This window comes from Ptychodera flava, chromosome 20 (assembly GCF_041260155.1).
Source record: "Ptychodera flava strain L36383 chromosome 20, AS_Pfla_20210202, whole genome shotgun sequence".
In the NCBI taxonomy this organism is placed as follows: domain Eukaryota; kingdom Metazoa; phylum Hemichordata; class Enteropneusta; family Ptychoderidae; genus Ptychodera; species Ptychodera flava.
Window position 1 is genome coordinate 38,335,868 of NC_091947.1, and position 20,191 is coordinate 38,356,058.

The window sequence follows — 20,191 nt, forward strand, 5'->3', positions numbered from 1 at the left end:
GCGGCAATATCGCAAACATAATAATCAACCCGTAACCTCATGCGGCATTCTCGGATATGTTGTCAACAATGGGGGGTACCCCCTCAGGAGCATGCGCAGCGCGACGACCACTGCGCTTTAAGTTTCAGGTAGGACAGTTTTACTTGTAAAATATTGTAAAGGATGCTTTATTATTCGATGAACTCAGGCTTCACTAAAATTGACACACATACAGACTTCACTTGCTACGGATAAAAGCTCTCTTTCATATACATATACCAAATGTGAGCTAATAACATAATTATGCCGACTTTCCTTAATAACAAATTGAAGATGCAACTATAACATTCCACTCAGTTCCAGGTATAAGGCAAAAATTCCATACAGCCAAAGTTATCAAATTCGGTTCTGAAATTTTTGGTATTAATTTTGATTTTGTCTATACAGACCATATTGGTTTTCAAATGGAGAGACAGACACAGACAGACAGAGGGATGACATTGGCCTCCATCTCTTTCAGGTCCAAAAAGATTGTTTGATCAAAAATGATGTAAACCCATAAACTTGCATATGCAAATTTCATCATCATTTGAGAAAAAGGAATTAGATTATGTTTGCAGATTTATTAGATTAATAGATTGCTATTTGACAAAGCAAACATCACATCAAAAACTACACATTGAAATTGCAGTATGTATTAGAAATACAAAAAATAGCTTTTTGGATTAAAAATCAGAAAAATAGTCCTAATATTTGCATTTTTCAAATTTCATTACCACTTGAACAAAATGTATAATATCATCCCACCAAACTAAGCAGATTTTAAAGAAAATTGAGCCACTTATAGCAAACTATTCTCAAAATATTAAACATGCAAAATTTTATTTACAAATTACAAATGCCAAACAGGCTACATGTTGATTTTCAAAGCTATATGACTGGAAGCATACATTAGGAGACGTTTCCATCTAAAAAACAATCCATGTTCAGTGCACATTCACCCCTTGAAATAGGGGTTTCAAGGGGAATGGAGCTCCTAATTAAAGTTATTTGCCATCTCGTAAGCTGTTTACAATATGTGATTAGAGATAGCGATTAAGTGGGTGTACAGGGAAGACATCTCTGCCTTACACACTTAACTCATACAGATAATCGTTCGCCTTGAACTTCTTTGAACATTGTACCCTAATTTTCACAGAATAGGACCTATAAATATACTACAAGCCATATGTTAGTTCAAATTAATAAAAGTAGGAACAAATTCCGATGTCCTGAAATGATAATACTGTTGTCAAGGTTTACACGAGACTGAGTTTGTGCCGCTTCACTGTACAATACCTTGGCATTAAGTAGTACCGGCCAAGCTATTGGTATCTGAAGTTGTTGACTAAGCGTTATGTAATGTCTGATTATATCTGATATAACTACTTTAGATTGCATATTATCAGTGCAGAAAGAGCCCAAAAAAGTGCACTGTTTTTTAGATGCAAGCGTCCCGTCATGTATAATGATAACAATATTTTGCCCAAATGTGAGAAAATAAGCCATAAACATTTGCATATTAAAAAGTTCATATAGGTTCAAATGGTGATGGTCTAGAGATAGTTTTGTTTAGGTTCAGTTGTTACTTATAATTGGATGTTTAGGTTTAGTTATCAATGCATTAATGTTGTTTAGGTTGATTTGGACCCATTTGGTTTGGTTTGCCTCAATCAAAGTTTTGAAGATACACATGCATGCACACACAGAAATACTGAACAATACACAAGCCAAGCTTTTTTGATGAGATTTTATTAGAAATACCTATATAAAACCGTGTTATATACGTAACAAGCCATCGTTGATGACACAGTTCCCACTTGTCAATGGGTACTTTGATTACAGGTCCTCAGAGAGGATAGTCCTCTTCATTAGGTCTGTGATAAAAATACTTTTGATTAAATTCGCTTGATATATGTCTGAGTTGTAGTTCAGGACATGAAAAAATTGTAATAAAACGGCCACATGGCGGCCATATCGGATCGTATCACAAAACAAATCAGTGTGCATATGTATGACATAGGTCAATGTCTTTGTACCAACTTTGAATACAATCGGTTGAGATATGCCTGAGTTATGGCTTTGTACATGAAACAAGTCCCAAGACTTTGTCCACTGGGACTGAAACACCATTAACAAAATGAATCAAAGTCATCTGGCAGCCATATTGGATCATATTGTTGAAATATTTTATGTGCAAATAAAAGATACAGTGTGTTGTCCATGTGCCAAGTTGACATTAGTCAAAACATTTACTAGCTTTAAACCTTAAAATACAGGAGGTGAAATGCCCATCAGGTGCCCATCTTTGATTGTATTGTGAAAAAAAATGGGAAACTGGCAGTGAAATGCCAGTCAGGTGGCCATCTTGAATTGTATTATGGAAAACAAAATGGCCAACTGGAAGCCATATATTGGATCTATCACAACGAAAATTGACAGTCTCATGTATGACTAAAGTCTATATATGTCCTTGTACCAATTTTGAAAGAAATCAGTTGAGACATGTCTGAGTTATGGCTCAAAACACAAAAAATTGTACCGAAATGGCTGCTATGACAAAGATCTGTGCCCTTGTACCCAATTTGAAAGAAATCCGTTAAGACATGCCTTAGTTATGGCTTAAAACACAAAAAAATTGTAACAAAACGGCTGCCTGGCGTCCATCTTGGATCATATTACAACAAAAATCAATATACATATGTATGACATAGATCAATGCCCTCTTACCAAATTTGAAAGAAATCTGTTGAGACATGCCTCATTATGGCTAAAAACACAAAAAATCGTAACAAAATGGCCATCTAGCGGCCATCTTGGATCATATCACAAAACCAATCAACATGTATCTGTACAGGGTAGGGTACTATCCTTGTGCAAAGTTTGAAAGAAATTGACCATGGCATGTCTGAGATATCTGCGTGAACAGATGGACTCACGGATGGACAAACGGACAGACATGACCCAATCTATAAGCCGCCTGGACTTCATCCATGGGGACTAAAAACTGTGTCACTGCATCCTTTTTGCAATATGAATACAATGAGAAACTAAATTTTTATTTTTCTTGGCCTTATACATGGGAGTCTATGGAGAACTGCCTTATACATGGAAGTCTAAGGAGAACTGCCTTTTACATGGGAGTCTATGGAGGTGTAAACTAAAAAGTCCCCTAACACGGCCAAATTTGATCGCATTGTGAAACAAATCAACGTGCATCTGTATGGGGTAAGGTACTATCCTAGTGCAAAGTTTGAAAGAAATTGACCATGGCATGTCTGAGATATCTGCGTGAACAGACGGACGCACAGACGGACATGACCCAATCTATAAGTCCCCCTGGACTTCGTCCGTGGGGACTAATTAACTGTCACAAAACAACAAAGCAAACATTAAAATTCAAAGTTCAGTCATTTACTGTCTTACAAAATTTTATATAATTGAAAATTCAAATAATTTTGGAAAAGTTTTGTCTGCTTTATCGACATGCTTACAAACTTCTCCACAAAAAAGAGAAGAAACAGTGATCATCTTAATGCTTTGTTTTTCATGGAAGCTGTTTTTCTTCAAAGTAGTCCTTTTCAATACGTTGACAGAACCTTATCAAGTTGTCATACTTTTCTATGATTTCTGCAAATTTCTTGTTGATGAGCTGTGTTGTTAGCAGAGTGTATACATGTCCAAACACCAGGGCATCAAGCTCAGTTGGCCTAGTAAAAAAAACTTACATTGTTAGGACTTATGGCATATTTTTATTTACAGTAATTCATTTCACAATAAGTGATCAAAGTCAACATGAAGCCGGCAACAGTGTGAAAGAGGTAGCTTCAAACTGCACAAATATATATTGAACAACAAGACAGTCATTGAGTACTCATCTGAGTATAAGCCCCTGGTTTGGCAACACAATATAGAGGTAAAACTACGGCACAGTCCCTGCACCCAACGGTTGGGAAACGGCTTTTGTTCTAATGTGTGAATCACCGGGATTAGGAATAGGATGTGCATTATGGTCAGGTGATGGTCACGTCATCATCTTAGCGTTGTGTCCTTGTTTCGACGAAAGCGGCGTTCGATTTGCGACCTTAGAACTTTTCTTAAAATACATTGGTTTCTTTCCCAGCATTAGTAAATTCGGCCATCTGATCTACTCAATAGTTACCAAAGACGAGGTAACCGCACTTCGGCGAGTTAAATCATTTCTTTTTGCGATCACTGGCGCTTTACTTTCCTGTATCAGTATTAGTGACCCGGCGGCCTGCCGCTTATTGACAGTTATGGTTTGGCATCCGTATTTTGTACCCATTTTTGTCGCGTTTTTCTTTCGAACATTTGTTACCAATAATCATTGATATTTACCCTAATATGTGAAGGCTGCGTCAATCATTTCAAAAAATGAACAATCAGGTAGGTTTTTCAGATATCTCTCTTTTGGTTTTGTAGTTTTGATTTCCGTAAAACAAAATGGCGGTAACGGTAGCCAGCCTGCATTCCAATGCAGTTATCGGCATTTTCTCAGCATTTCCTAGCATTGATTTTGGTAGTTGTTTTAGTATAATCTTTACGTAACCAGACATGAATTGGGATTCAGAATTGTTAAGTTGTTCGAAATAACGACAAAATTGTCTGCCTATTTCATGATCAATTTCCAATATAGTTGGCTCGATGGGCGACATCATTATACTGGCTATATATCTATTTGACACCTCTGAAAATACAATTTTTTCGCTCGATCGCCATTGCCATTCCTCTTTTTTAGAAGTGTGGAATGTGTTCAATGTGTGTTCCAAGTTTAAATTGTGCCTGATCATTAACTTTGACGACAGGTATCGTGTGAAATTTGGTGTTCATTTCGATGTGGGAGTGGATTGTATTCAAGCAGAAAAGAAGCCCTGAACTTACAACTGAAAAGAAACGTCTTCTGCATTGTCATCCTCTTGATGTTCGCCACCAAGAGCTTGGTAGTTTTCCAGGACATGTTCCCAGTCCACAATCTGGTCATCGGGGTTGAAATAGTCACTCATTGCGAGATAATAGCCTGCCAGTCGATACCCGATACCAACTCGACGATGACAGACAACAACAACAACAACAGTGACACGTGTGTATTTCTGCATATGCTCATACAAAAATCATGAAGGACAGTGGGAAAAATGACATCATCGCTATGCTAATATCATGTAAATAGCCGTGACGTCTGTTTACCTTTATCAGTGCGAGAGTTTCGCGGACAGGCCAGCGGAGAAAATCAAATTAACCGAATAAACCACGGATTAAACATCTTACCACACCATAATGCGGATCATAACAATAGGGACCTAGGCGTTTCCCAATCGTTGGGTGGAGGGACTGTGACTAGGGGAAGGGCTTATACTTGAGCACCCCTATTATATCTGCCGTGAACACTTAATTATTCTAATTTATGCATGGTTATTGAACACTACTGGGACTTCAAATCACTTTTAAAAAATCAACTTGTATCCAAAGAAATTGTGAATGACAAAAAAGATTTACATTCTCACGTTCTTCATGAACTTGCATGCCATGATCACTTTGATAATGATACTGATAGATAACCATAGCCAAAACAAAAGACAGCAAAAGTATGCCATGATTTCTGAACTATAAAACTGACACACTGAAAATGCTCACATGTTTATTATATATTGCATTTGGTGTACATTTGAACTTTTACCACATGTTTGAAACTTCATTGAAAGTGTTCATGATGAACATTGTGAACAATGTTCACCAAATCATGATCAGATATGCAAATTATAAATTACCTGACATGGCAATGCAAAATGACTTTCAATCTTGTTGTACCTGGTATCACCAATGTACATAGCATGTTTCACCAACTTTGATCTAGTAAATCTTGGTATATATCCCTAATTAGGAAAGTTCGTTAAATATGCAAATTAGGAATTGGCTGAAAAAATGCTAAATGACTTTGAATAATGTAATCATAGTGTCTTCAATGTATATGGCGAGTTTTGTCAACTTTGGTAGAGTCAATCAAGATATATATGCTTAATTAGGAAGAAATATCCTTAAATATGCAAATTAGAACTTTGCTGACATAAAATGTTTAACGACTTTCAATAATGTTATATTATATAATCTTCAATGTACCTAGCAAGTTTCGTCAACTTTCGTCTGGTCAATTGAGATAAATTTCCCTATTAGAAAAGTTCACTCAATATGCAAATAAGGAATTCGCTGAAGTAAAAATACTTTATAACTTCCAATGGTATCTTCAATGTACATAGCAAGTTTCATCAACTTTGGTCAAGTCAATTCAGATAAATATCCCTAATTAGGAAACTTCATTAAATATGCATATTAATGTCATCCCTCAATACTTTTCACAGCTGATGTATGTTGATGTGATATGTATATCCGTTTTTTTTTCTAAAATCATTAATTATGCAAATGAGCAAAAACGCATGCAAGCCACACCCACAAAAAACTAATCAGTTCTTGCCAATTGCTAGCTGAATGTATGTACCAGATTTGATTCTGATCTGATCAGCCGTTTTTGAGATATTAGACCAACAGACAGACAGACAGACAGACAGAATTGCTGCGACATAAACCCACGTGTGTGAACATGTGAGCTAAAACTGAAATTGCAAGTTTACAGAACAAAACTAAACATGTTGGATGTGAGTGGAGATGCACTGGTCGATTTCTTTGGCCTGGGAGGCCGGTGGATTATTTTTTGCAGACATCAAAAAGTGGCTTACCAACCCCCATTCACACTTTAAAAAACAGGATGACCTCCCCCTATTCCAACTTTCGAAAACACGGTGACCCCCTACAGGCAACAAAGGTAAAATATAAATTCAATTACTCAGTATGTTATGTATATATATTTATCACATAAACTGGCCTGTATCGCCACCTGTGTGACGTACACCAGCACAGAAATCCGTATTACCCCTGTTGTACGTCATCAACTGGAGCTTTTTTCCTGCAATGGTGAGCTTACTGTTTGTACATGTACGTCGCAACACAGACCGATTTGTTGCGGTCAATGCCATGCTGTCATGGCATTTTGACAAAAAGGTGACCAGATAAATCAAGATATGGAAACATAGAAGGCATGTCCAACGAAATTTCAAGTCGCTTAAGCTTTAGCTATTCCGAAGAATCGAATGAGGATACTGTCAATCGTTTTAATGGCTCAGTAACGTCATGGCTCCAGTCGTAAGACTCAATGTGGACGTCGTCGTACCTGGTGATTGCCAAGTGACGTCGTACCTGGCGATCCCAGTTGGCGATAAACCTGACAGATACACCTCAACGAAAGTTTAACTTAATAAATGAGTACCATATAATCTTCGGGGAAGCAATATAGAAGGCACAAGTAAAAAGTCATTCGATGAACAACTCTAAATTTCCTTCATCACACAAATTATTCTGTTGTTTCTTGGTTGGAATCAAACCTGCAGCGTATTACAGGCTGTAGTGAAGACATAAGCTGTCAACCTGTAGCCTTATCTCTGCAGTACAGCACTGTAGAATCCAATGTATTTCGAAAGTTGACTAGGACAACACTGACAACAGAACAGAGTTCCTGTCAAATGACAAAATTGGGATGTACCTATGGGCGATATATATGTCACAGCAAACATCAAAGTCTCTAAAATGAAAAACATTGACAACATTGATGGCCACCAGCGGAGACCGGTGACGGCAGTGCCTACTACAAGTGTACACTCTGTGTGTTATCTATCTGAATCTTTCGAGCTCACCAAGGTCGTAAACTTGTGATATTTTAAAAGCCACAACATCTCTAAAACGACTGTTTCGATCGTGTTGTTACATTAACTTCATAAATATAATTGTAAATATTCTGAATGACTAAAAATACTATGGTTATCCGTCGCTAGCGGGGTGAAAGCTATGTCCGCCGATGGCAGACTTGCCTTGGCATTGGTCCAGTGCAAGACAATGATTGAAACGCCCATGTGACAAAATCCATAAGTCTGATTGGTGGAGATACCATTCCATGTATCAAAATTTCAGCTTAATCTGATTTATAATTGAAAGTATACCTGTAAACATTTGCACATCTCCTTGGTGACAGGCCACACTCCTCATTAAATGAAAGTAATCCGCGTAAATAAAATACAAAATTGCGATAAAAATCATGCAGTTTGTTACAATAATTATGATCCTTCCACATCAAAGAAAAATAAGAAGACAGTACTACATGTGATTAAAATATAATTCCTTGGAATTTTTCTCTGTTTGGCATCATCGTATACTCGTGTTTTTCACGGAGCCGCACAACTTCTCGCCTTCAGGTCGAAAAACACTCATATACGATGATGCCAAACCGAGAAAAATACCATGAGATTATATATGATTATATATATTTTTGGGGTATATTTTAAACATTCAGTCATTCTCTTTTTTAATGACATTGTTGTCATGTCAGTTGTCAGATGGGAAATAAAGACGATGTGTATGCAAGTTTGAATACAGTATTTTGAATGAGTTGTACATGTATTCCACACTTTCTATGCATAACCAGATGTCCAGAATCGTTGTACATTGATGGATATTGTACATGGATGTCAATCATTAATATCAAAGAGAGAAAAGCAGTAAATCAAAAACTTTGATGAGCGTTAAGACTTGCCAGCGATCCGATTGCATCTCCTGAGCAGCCATAGAGAGCTGTTTTTAGCTCCGCTGTCAGCGACGCAGAGCTTATCAAATAGGTTGATTTTCCGTCGTCGTCCGTCATCCCTCAACAATTGCCTTCTCCTCTGAAACCACAAGTCCGATTGCTTTGAAGTTTTATATGCAGTTCACTAAAGTTTGTTCAATTTGTATTTTTAAGGCAATTTTTGTCGTTTTTGGTAAAAACAATCTTTAAAAATTTTCTTCTTCAAAACTACAAGTCAGATAGCTTTGAAATTTGGTACATAGGTCCCTAGGGAGAATTTCTTTCAGATTTGTTCAAATTGTGCAGAAATATGCAAATTTGCATTTTTAAGGCAATTTTTGCCAGTTTTGGTCAAAAAGTGTTTTTCTCAAAAAGTACTGGTCTGATAGCTTTGAAATTTGGTATACAGATTTCTATAGATGAACTAAGTAATATATATTGAATTTCTGATGAAATCTGTAATTATGTATTTTTGGGGCAATATTTGCCATTTTTGGTCAAACAATGTGTATTTCCAAAACTACTTGTTTGATAGCTTTGAAATTGTGGTATACAGGTTCCAACAGATGATCTTAATGATATTTATTGAAATAATGATGAAATCTGCAATTTTGTTTTTTTGGGACTATTTTTGCCATTTTTGGTCAAAAAGTTTTTTCACAACAACTGCAAGTGGATAGCTTTGATATTTGGTATACAGGTACCAAGGGATTATTTTAATATATGATATATTGAAATTATGGTGAAATCTGCAATTTTAGTCCTTTGGGCCTTTGGCCCAAAGTACTAATGTGATGACGCGGCCTCTGTTGTTGCATACAGTGGGCCGTACGCTGTGGACGCAGGTATCTCAGAAACGCTACAGTAACTTTTTCTAAAATTTGGTCTAGTGGTCACTTGGGCATGTATCTCAAACGGTCTTTTTTCTTATTTTGATTGAATCATTTTAAAGTAACTTTTTTAGCTTTTTTGTGAAAACCACTATTTTCAATTTTTCCTCAAAACCACTGAATTGATTATTGTGATATTTGGCATGGGTGTTCGCATAGTTGAAATGCCGTCAGAAATGTTCAAAATTTGGTGATACATGCCCTGTATTAGTTTTAAACAATATTTTTATCCATTTTTATTTTATATTTACTAGATTTTGACTCACTTTCGCTAAAGCTACCATCTGCGCATGCGCACAACTGTAGGACAAAATCTGACTTGAAGAATCGAAACGGACGCCATCTTGTTTCTCGGTCTGGGCATATTTTTTACGTTGTAAACGTTTCACTGTGTATTTCAATATGTTCTATAGTTATGAAGTTGACAGTGATGCACTTTTGCGGCTGTCGTGTATTTTTTGGTACGAAATGCGCCTTTGATCGACTGAAGAATGATGGCCTCCGTAGGCGATAAACACTGGTACCGGCAGGCATATCAGTTCTGCTGAGGAAGTAATCCAATTGCCCGTATAGGTCAGGGGCTCACATAGGGGAGAACCACTTGATTTCTGGGGGGTATGGAGGATTTTGAGAAAAAAATTGTCGCCAGGTGAAATAAAAGAAAAAAATTAAGCCTGTAATGGCTTGAGAAAAAAAAATTCTCATAACAGACAGAAATAAATCAAAGTGAGACTTGAGTGGACACCGTGGGTCATCAGTATGTATTAGGGAGATGGTGCAGTGGCAAAGAATGTGAAATTTGACCAAACTTGAATAGCATAATCACGCGACAGTGTAATCATCCCATAACTTATAGCACGATATAGACAATTGCCATCACCTCTGATTGAGACAATCTCATATTGGCTTTTTGGGGAAGACCTTCGGCTCTCCATGTATAATTTCTTTGCAAGGTTTGATGCTTTTTGACTTTTCTTTTTTGTTTTCATATTTGTCAGTGTACTTCTAAAACGTCAAGTTCAATTAAATATATAATGCACGTAAATATTAAATGTTTATTGTCAATGCCTTCACTATCAATGATAGTTCAAAATACTTGCATATGTGAACTATGAAAAACTCAGTATTTCTAGAAAGTATTCAGAAGGTACTATAATTGGATATTTCAGAAGAGTCTTTCAGAATGTGCTTTGGAATACAATTTAGAATAACATTCAGACACTCACTATGTGAGATAATATTCTGTATATTCCAGAAGAGTACTTTCAGAATGTGCTTTGGAATACAATTCAGAATAATATTCAGACACTCACTATGTGAGATAATATTCTGTATATTCTAGAACTAACAAGCTCTGCTTGTTAGTATGTATTGTCAATGTCACTGTTGGATGTTGTTGTCAAATGTCTGTGTACTAAGTGTGTGTATTCTGATTTATTTTGGCTCTTTTTTTAATTAGCAGCTGCAGTAAAGACACAGTGAATACCAGTACTGCAAAAGAAAGAAAAATATGTCAGAGATAGGTTGTCTAGCTATGATTCACTAAAATGATTTAAATTTCACATTAAATATTTTGATTTTACATTCAATGCACATTATGCATTTCCTCTGCGAACAACATTCTCCCAATAGCCACTGTAAAACTGGAATCAGATGGGATTCTTGATCAGTGTCATTATTCTAATTCAGCACAGATTTGTGCAATTCTGACATATAAATCCAATAGGAAACTAATACACCATTATCAGTTGATGTTTCAATTGCAGCTGGACTGCACAAAATTTACAATCTTTGTACAAAGTACCAACTATGTTATCATCACCACAAATATATGCATCTGAAATATCATCAGAATAATTTGCAAATTGTTCAGAAATTTTAGAACACTGCTAAACAAATATGGACTAAAGAAATAAAAAAATACACACTTATTTGGGCTAAATTATTGAGATGAAATAACATACCAGTAATAAATATGCATATGTTGAAACAAACTGTGGACTACACTTCATTTTCCAACATTTTAAACTGAAATGTTTAGCCATAATTTGAACGCCACACTATGACACAGAGGGGTAATTTTAAAATTTGTTTTACAACCGAATGAAATTCATCGACCGTCATATCTTGAACACAGAAATGCCTTGCTATATTGTGAATATTTCCGGTGGCGATAGCCCACTGTCCGTGCACCGCCGTAAATGGTCGGAAAGAAAAATGCGCCAGTTACATTTTGCAACACATGGGTTATAAACGTTTGATAATTGTTGTTTATTTAGAAGTGTTAAATGTCTTTACATATTCTTTGCTCCACTTCTGCACGCTCGTATTTCTCTTGATATTGCGTTTACTGAGAAAATTTACCTCATGGCCCTATCGACATGCCAAAGGGCATGAAAACGCTTCCGCCAATCATAGCAACGATTACGTCTTACGATATCTTGTACTATGTAATGTCGAATGTATTGGAAAGCGTGTGGAAGAACGCTCAATCTGATTGGGCATAACAAATGACGCCATTCGGGGAATTGTGTTTAACGGGAAAACGGCGTGGTCTACAAGTTCTATCGGGACATTTTGGCAAGTTTCACGATATCAGTGAAAATACAAGATATAGTAATTAACTAAAGTGAAATCAGGAGGGTCATTTGTTTTCAGACTCGGTATGCTAAAATGAAAATATATCCTAGTTTGAACCATGTAAACACCACATTTCGCTTACTCCGCTATGTCCGTGACGGCACAACCTTACAGGGGCCCCCGACTCGTACTCCACAAAAGTTACGATGCCCAAAAACAACCAAAAATTCTCGCAAATCGGGGTTGAACTTTCAGTTTCCACTATAAGAATCATTTCAATCGAAGTGTGGTAGAAATCAGGGGAACGGTTGTTTTTAATGCATGCCCAAGCCCTAATTGCAAAACAATGGCGTCGTCATCACGCGACTAACATTTTTCGAATGAACTCCGTGAATATTGAAAACACGATTACAGTCGATCCCTCGTAAATTTAGATACTCTTTTTAAACTAGACCATAATTAGGGCCCATACTGTATACTCTATGTGTGGTGAGATGTTGCCACACGTTTTGACACGACTTATCAGTGACGTGCTTTGGATAACCTTCGAGGCCGTTTCTTTCCGCACACAGCTTCTCACCTCTCATTCACTCACAGATATTATCGGTACACGCAAAGTTAACACATGCTCTTAATACGGATACAAAACTAAACCTCTTACCGAATGTCGTACTGGCTCCACTGGTGTGACTGTAGATAGACGTAGCAGGAACTGAATCTCGTAGCGACACACAGAAAGTATGGCTGCTTGATGCATGAGAGCGAGGTTGAAAGGCCTTACTGGTTCTGACCACTAGATGGCGCCGCAAACACAACTTTACGAACCCCTTACTGCTAACGTACACTCCTATGAGAAAACCCACTGAACACATTTTTTATTTTATTGAAAAAAAATAATCACACATAAAACAGTATTCATGGTGTAGCATTATTTTAAAAATAATTGTTTCGTAACTATGATGTTTCTACAAGCTGATAAAAGTATGGCCATCACATTTGCTTAAGAAGTTCTTGAGTATACTGGTAGTCTTATTACAAAAATTCATTAAATATGCAAATTAGAATTAATTAACCAAACTTACTAAACTTTTACCATAGTTATGCTATAGGGTAATTAAGTATGTGTACAGTCACATCAAATTTGGTTCAATATTTCTTGAGATATAGCCCTATGGCAAAAAAGTCATAAAATATGCAAATGAGCAATTAATTAATAAGCCACACCCACCAAAATCTAATCAGATCTAAGTCTCATCATGATAATACCAAATACCAAATTGCATGACATTGGACCTAAGGGTTCTTAAGTTATGAGTGGAACAAAATCTGTCTACGGACGGACGGACGGACGGACAGACGGACACACACACACAGACATTGTGGCGACAAAGGACACCTTTGGTGCTTCGCACCACGGTGTCCAAAAAGGAATTGTCACAATGCACTTGAAATGAGCAAAATTTTGGAAACTTCACTCTCATGTATTCTTTGCTGGCATGCTGCCATAGGCAGCGCAAATGTTTTTACCACAAGCAATTCTTATGTTGTTTTTTTTTCCCAGCACTTATGATATAAGCATTCACTACTTTACACCTCAGTGCACTCGATGTTTTCCTTCCCTTTTCTGACCCAAGAAATCATATTTCAGGATTTCTGTTGCAATATCTCAATGGCATAGGCAATATCTAGATGGGACTATTTGACTTCTGTACATTGTGAAAATTTAAAACACAAGACAGGAGTCAATAAACTAGTGTTAAAACCAATATATTATTCTCTCAACATAAATATGTTAGAAAGATTACAAGTTGTCAATGAAAAATTGAGGAACAACAAATATAATGAAATACAATGTGTGAGCCTTGTTTCTCTGACCACAAAAGATAACATCTCCCCTGAGAACTTAAAAGGAATTGACTGTTTTAAAGAAAAGCAGGTATAGTACTGATCACAGTTGATTTGCCAAAAAAGTGTTCTATAATTTAAAGTTGTATATATACTAGACTTTCCATTTTGTTTTCATTTGTTGGAATGTAAAATGAATACATAAAACCATCCTGTGATATGTGAAACACTGGCTTAAATTTGAAAAATTGCACTGCTACTCCATTTGAATAAAAAAAATTGATGCAGGTCTGACAGTAGAAATAAAAAAATGCTGTCTCTCTGACAAAAAACAAAAGTTCCCATACCCACTTCCTACATACCCCCTGATATCAAATGGGTCTCCCCTTAATATGCGCATGCGCTCATAACAAGTTAGCGTTGTTTTGCAAGGACTTTGAAAAATCAAACTGACACCATCTTGTTTCTCGGTATGGTGCGAATTTTGACGTTTTAAAGTTTTTAGCGTGTATTTGATGATGTTTTGTAAATATGAAGTTCACAATGATGGTACTTTTGTTGCTGTCATGTATTTTTTGGCACGAAACGCTCCTTCGATAGACTGAAGAATGATGGCCTCAGTACTCACCCGGTACCGGCGAAGCCATTGCTTTAGCGAGGCAATCCCACCGGCGGCCCGTACTAATAGCTGGGTGAGAGCGAGGGAACGCTCTCTCCTTCTACGTCCATGTCATAACAAACTAGCGTCGTTTTATGTTGATGTACTGTCCTTTCGACACAGCGATAACTTTTAGTTTTCTGTTGCTTATTTTGGGTAATTTCGTCAGTTGTGCATTGATTTTGACATCATTGTTGACTTCGATCGCTAAAGACAGTGTGTGCTTATGTTGACCGATTTACTAAGGAAGTACGCGCACTTCAGAATCACGGCATAATCCGACATGGCAATTTTGCAGGATCATCAGATCATACATGATCCGAGATTGCACTTTAGCACAGTCACGATAACTAATATTGTTTTTTTCACTGTTGTTTAATACCTATATTTCCACTAAAAGACCATTAGAATTTCCTCGTGGCTACTTGAAATCGTGCACTGGCATGCATGTAGTTGTCAACATCACTATGCTTGATTATAATATGCTTGGCTGGAATCCGGCAATCTGATTGGCTGGAGCCGGGGTTTATATTCTCAACAAGAAGACCTGCGCGCCGCGTAACATTTTTGAGCTCGCGCAAATTTCGAACCCCAACTTGAGATTGATTTTGATTGTTAAATTTTAGTCTAGTGCAGCTTGACGAACCAATATATGAAGAGTTTCTGTAAGCAGCGGAGGCTAAGTGACAACAACATAATTTTTTAAAGTTTTATGAGCGTTTTTTGAGTAAAATTCTTCAAGTTTGATGTCTAATCGTGATATCGATGCGTTGCGTAACCGTATTTTATGAATTCGACTGTGCACGCGCGCGCGTTCTGAAACGTTCTTTTTTCGAGTTTGTATGAGGCTGGGCGCTCCGCGATCCTGAACTCTCGTGTCAACTTCGGCCCTAAATAACGAAATTGTCCACTTGTTTTTAACTTTAGCATATCATAATGAGGTTATAAACGGTGCGCTCGGGTATTTAGTTGCGGATATAAGACCTCTGGGGTAAAAATTAGCATATTTTAGTGAAATAATCACCTCGCTTCGCTCGGTGATTTTTTCCCGCCAAATATGCTAATTTTCACCCCAGAGGTCTTATATCCGCAACCAAATACCCTCGCTTGCCGTTTATAACCTCTAAATGTAGTAAACTCTTACTATGAATATATCGACTGTCACTGCATATTGCATATGTGTGCAAGTCACTCCGTATCATATCAAAAAATGTAGTATTGCGACGTTTGAGCTGCCAGAAGCCAGAATTTACAGTTTACGAGAAAGTTATCTTACATGTAAAACTCAGTTCTACTGTGAACAAAATGCAAGCTATGTTGTATAACTATTGTGAATAGCATAATATTTTGTACCGACAAACTGTGGTCAGGATGATACTGTCCAATTTTAATATTTGTCACTTGGCACACACCAGATACTCATGACTGTAAAACAACATTTCCATATAAATTGTATATTCAGTTTTTATATTTAGTTTGCTTTTCACCATATTGTATGTCCTTCCCTCCACTACGTAATTCAAAATTAAATATTTTTTTTGGCCTATACATACTTGACGGGTAAGCTTATTTAGTCTCATACATTAAAGATGCACTGTTGACCTACGGAGTCCAAACTTTTTATCATTGTATTGTAGATATATGGTGTACACTCCAAATACTAAGTACAAGTGTGGTGAGTGTAACAAGCAAATGTGTTTTAGTCAATGGCCCAAATTTATTTTCTATTTGATGGACAATAAATACATCTGTAATCAATGTCAACAATCCAGTTTAAGTAATTTGATTTATAGATTAGCCATTGTCCATTATATTACAATATTTTGTGGCTAAATTTTCTCCCCTTCTGTATTATATAAGTTCACCGTTTCCTGTTTTAGATATTGTTGATCCTATTGAGTCCCATCTCTTATTCTTAATTCACTTTCAATCATATCAAGGCTGTTGATACTTAGAATCCACACTTGAACTTATGCTGGAGCAGTAATCAACCAGTTCAAATAACTTTCATTTATGTCCAAACAATTTGACTTTTTGCCAAATTTCACATTTATGGCAAATAATAAACAGTAAGGAAGTACAAAGGACGTCGGTGCCCCCGGGCCCCATGTTTATTTTCTGGGCAATTTTTGCCCTGTTTGGTCAGAAAATTTTATTCTCAAAAAACTACTCTTCAGATAGCTTTGGTTGACATGTTCCTAGGAATGATCCAATCTGATATATTCAGATTATGATGAAATCTTCAATTGTGTATTTTTGCAGCTATTTTAGCCACTTCTTTTCTGGCCACTTGCTATCAAAGATTTCAACCTTCTTAATCAACATGTGTCAAAAATAGTTATTCTCTACATAAACACAGCGGAGCTATATCAGAGGTTAGGTCGCTTGTTATTAGTTGTAGCCAAAATCTGATGTACGCAGGCCAGTGTCTGAGAGGATCTTTTCTTTTAACATTGAATTTGAAAGCACAGCAAAAATGACACAAACTGGCATTTGTTAACGATTATTTTAGTCATGAAACATAGGGCCAAAGTCCCTGAAACTACTATAGACATGGATACAAAATTAAGTATTTCCTGACTGTATGAAATTACCTCACTAAGGTCATCCTTGGGACCTGTAAACCAAATATTAAAGCTGTCTGACCAGCAGTTTTGAAAAAACTAGCAATCCAACAGTCGACAGAGCTCTGCTGTGCTATTTAGAGAATAACTTTTTGTGACACATGTATTGATGAAGAAGGTGAATATCTTTGATAGCTCATTTCAGGATGGCCTGACCAAAAATGGCAAAATTAGCTGCAAAAATACAAAATTGATGATTTCATCATGATTTCAATATATTACATTAAGATAAAGCCTAGGAACCTGTATACCAAATATCAAAGCTATCAGATGAGTTACTTTTGAGAAACAAATATTTGGACCAAAAATGGCAAAAATTAACCCAAAAATACAAAAATTGAAGATTTCATCAAATTTCAATATATCACACTAAGACAAGCCCTAGGAACCTGTATTGCAAATATCAAAGGCATCAGACAAGTAGTTTTTGAGAAACACATTTTTTGACCAAAAAATGGCAAAAATTGCACCAAAAATACAAAATTGCAGATTTTGCCAAATATTCCATATATCATATATAGTTCATCTGTAGAAACCTATGCACCAAATATCAAAGCTCTCAGACGAGCGGTTTTGATAAAAATAAAGTTTTGACCAAAAAATGACAAAAAAATTCCTTAAAAATACAGATTTGCATATTTCATCACAATTTGAACAAATATAAGTTGGGTTATCCCTAGGGACCTGTAAACTAAATTACAAAGCAGAAGTTTTTTACCAAAAACACCTTTTTGGCACTAATTTGCATATATTCAACAATATCAAAAAATTAAAAAAACATTTTCTCAAACTGGTATTTTTCATCTACATATAAATATCAAATCAGTAAGTACTGCGGTTCTCAAGATATTTGAGTGGACTAACGCCTCACAAATGGACATGCATACATACATACATACATACATACATACATACATACATGCAGACTGACGACGGATGACTGACGGATACCCATCCCAATAGCTTCTATAGTAGCTAAAAAACACACCTTTTCACAGCAACCTGTCACACAAAGGAAAAAAATTGCATCAAGGAGGCCGAAAATTATCTTTTCATGTTTCTCTTCCTAAAGTATGTCACTGTATCCAATAAATTGTGAAATATTAGTGCATGTTGCTTTTTTATACTGAATTCTCATAGGGAAAACAGAAAAGTGGCAGGAACTTGTCATGCTTTCCATATGAACTGCAGATTTCATAATGATTAGTACACTTTGCAAAACAGAATTTAAATTTGCAGACATCAAGATATTTCAGACATATATCTCTGATAATATTAAAGTACTGTGCCTGAAGGGCGTGCTGAAAAATATAAAACATCCAGATATGTCTGATATACTGGTATATGTCTGATATATGGAAGTCATGTGCCTAAAGGCTGTGCTGAAAAATATGTCTGATATTTTAAAGTAAAGCATCCTCCGCGTTGCTCACACCAGAACTAAAAATGTGCTGTTTTTAGCTATTATAGACTATAGTCTATAGAAGCTATTGGGATGGGTATCCGTCCGACGTACGACGTCAGTTTGTATGTATGTATGTATGTATGTCCGTTTGTGAGGTGTTGTTACAACCGATAACGTAGTAAACCTGATAACGTAGTAAAAAATTACAGATAACATAGTAAATCAACCGATAACGTAGTAACGAACCGATAACGTAGTAATTTTTCTAACCGATAACGTAGAAAAAATTTATCGATAACATAGTTATTTTTCCTAACCGATAACATATCAACAAATTTACCAATAACATATGAACTAAACCGACAATTACTGGATCACGTTATTCATGGGGATAGATTTATGGGGATAGATCTACCGGGCAATCTATTGCTCGATTGATAGATGGACTGATTCATCAATCGATCGATGCATTTTATCAATCAGTCAATCAATCAATCAGCAATCTATTTGTTTAGTGAATGACCAAGTGATCCATTGAATGCTCAAATTATCGAATGACTAAATTATTGAATGAACCAATCGATTTATTGATTTATAGATTGATTGATAGACCTATTTTTATATCTCGATAGATCAATTGATAGGTAAATTGATGGATAGATAGCTAGATAGACCAATTGATCAATAGATAAACTGATGGGTTTATTACGCTCCCATATATGCATATGTATATATGCAAATGGGAGGTATTCGTATAAGGTGGCAAAATGGCGTCTGTGTGTATGTATGTAAGTATGTATGTATGTCTGTTAGTCCGTCCGGATCAAAAACACAAAAACTACAAGACAATATGTCTTCATATTTGGTAATTAGAGGCATCCTAGGTTGGAGATGTGAATTTGTTCAAATGAAGATGTATGTGTCAAAAATATTCAAATGAGGTACAAAAAAGTGAAAATTGGTGAAGATGCTGCAACTCGGTAACCACCGGGCAGAATGTGTAGATATTTTGTGTGTAGGTAGGTAGCGTCAATCCTTTAAAAAACTGTTAATTTTAGAGGGATATTATTAATTTTATATTTTTAAGAATTTTTTTTTCATTTTTAGGTTGAATATCTTTGTTCTTCAAAAATATTCGTTTGAGAATCTTAAAACTTGGTGTCCACATTACTATGGATTATCCATGCATTTTGTATGTATATGAATGGTGATGTTTTGGTTGTTTTATTGTAGACTTTTTTTTTAACACACATTGAAAGTCAATGTTCAAGGTCAATTTATTTTCAACTGCGTCACTGCTGCAGAGCCAGCTCCACCTATTTCAACGCGTCATTGCTGTTACGGTTATAGTGTAGCACCCTGTTGTTGCACGCTGAAGAAAGACATGTAATTAGGGAATAGTAACAATTGATGTAATAGCCAAATTGTGACGCAATACATGCCATTGTGCGTAAAGAAAAGTTGAAGCTTGAACTCGCTACTACTCTG

General features: G+C 36.2%; 1 protein-coding gene across 2 annotated transcripts in view; it reads right to left on the bottom strand.

Moving 5' to 3' along the window:
* Positions 1-582: 582 nt before the first annotated feature.
* LOC139120882 (metaxin-2-like) overlaps positions 583-20,191 on the bottom strand; it is a 213,640-nt gene continuing 194,031 nt past the window's right edge. The window contains exon 8 of one of the 2 annotated variants that reach the window (XM_070685503.1): positions 583-3,728. In XM_070685503.1, coding sequence (XP_070541604.1) covers positions 3,566-3,728 — 163 coding nt within the window. In that variant the 3' untranslated portion in view covers positions 583-3,565. The other variant, XM_070685504.1, reaches the window with a different exon arrangement.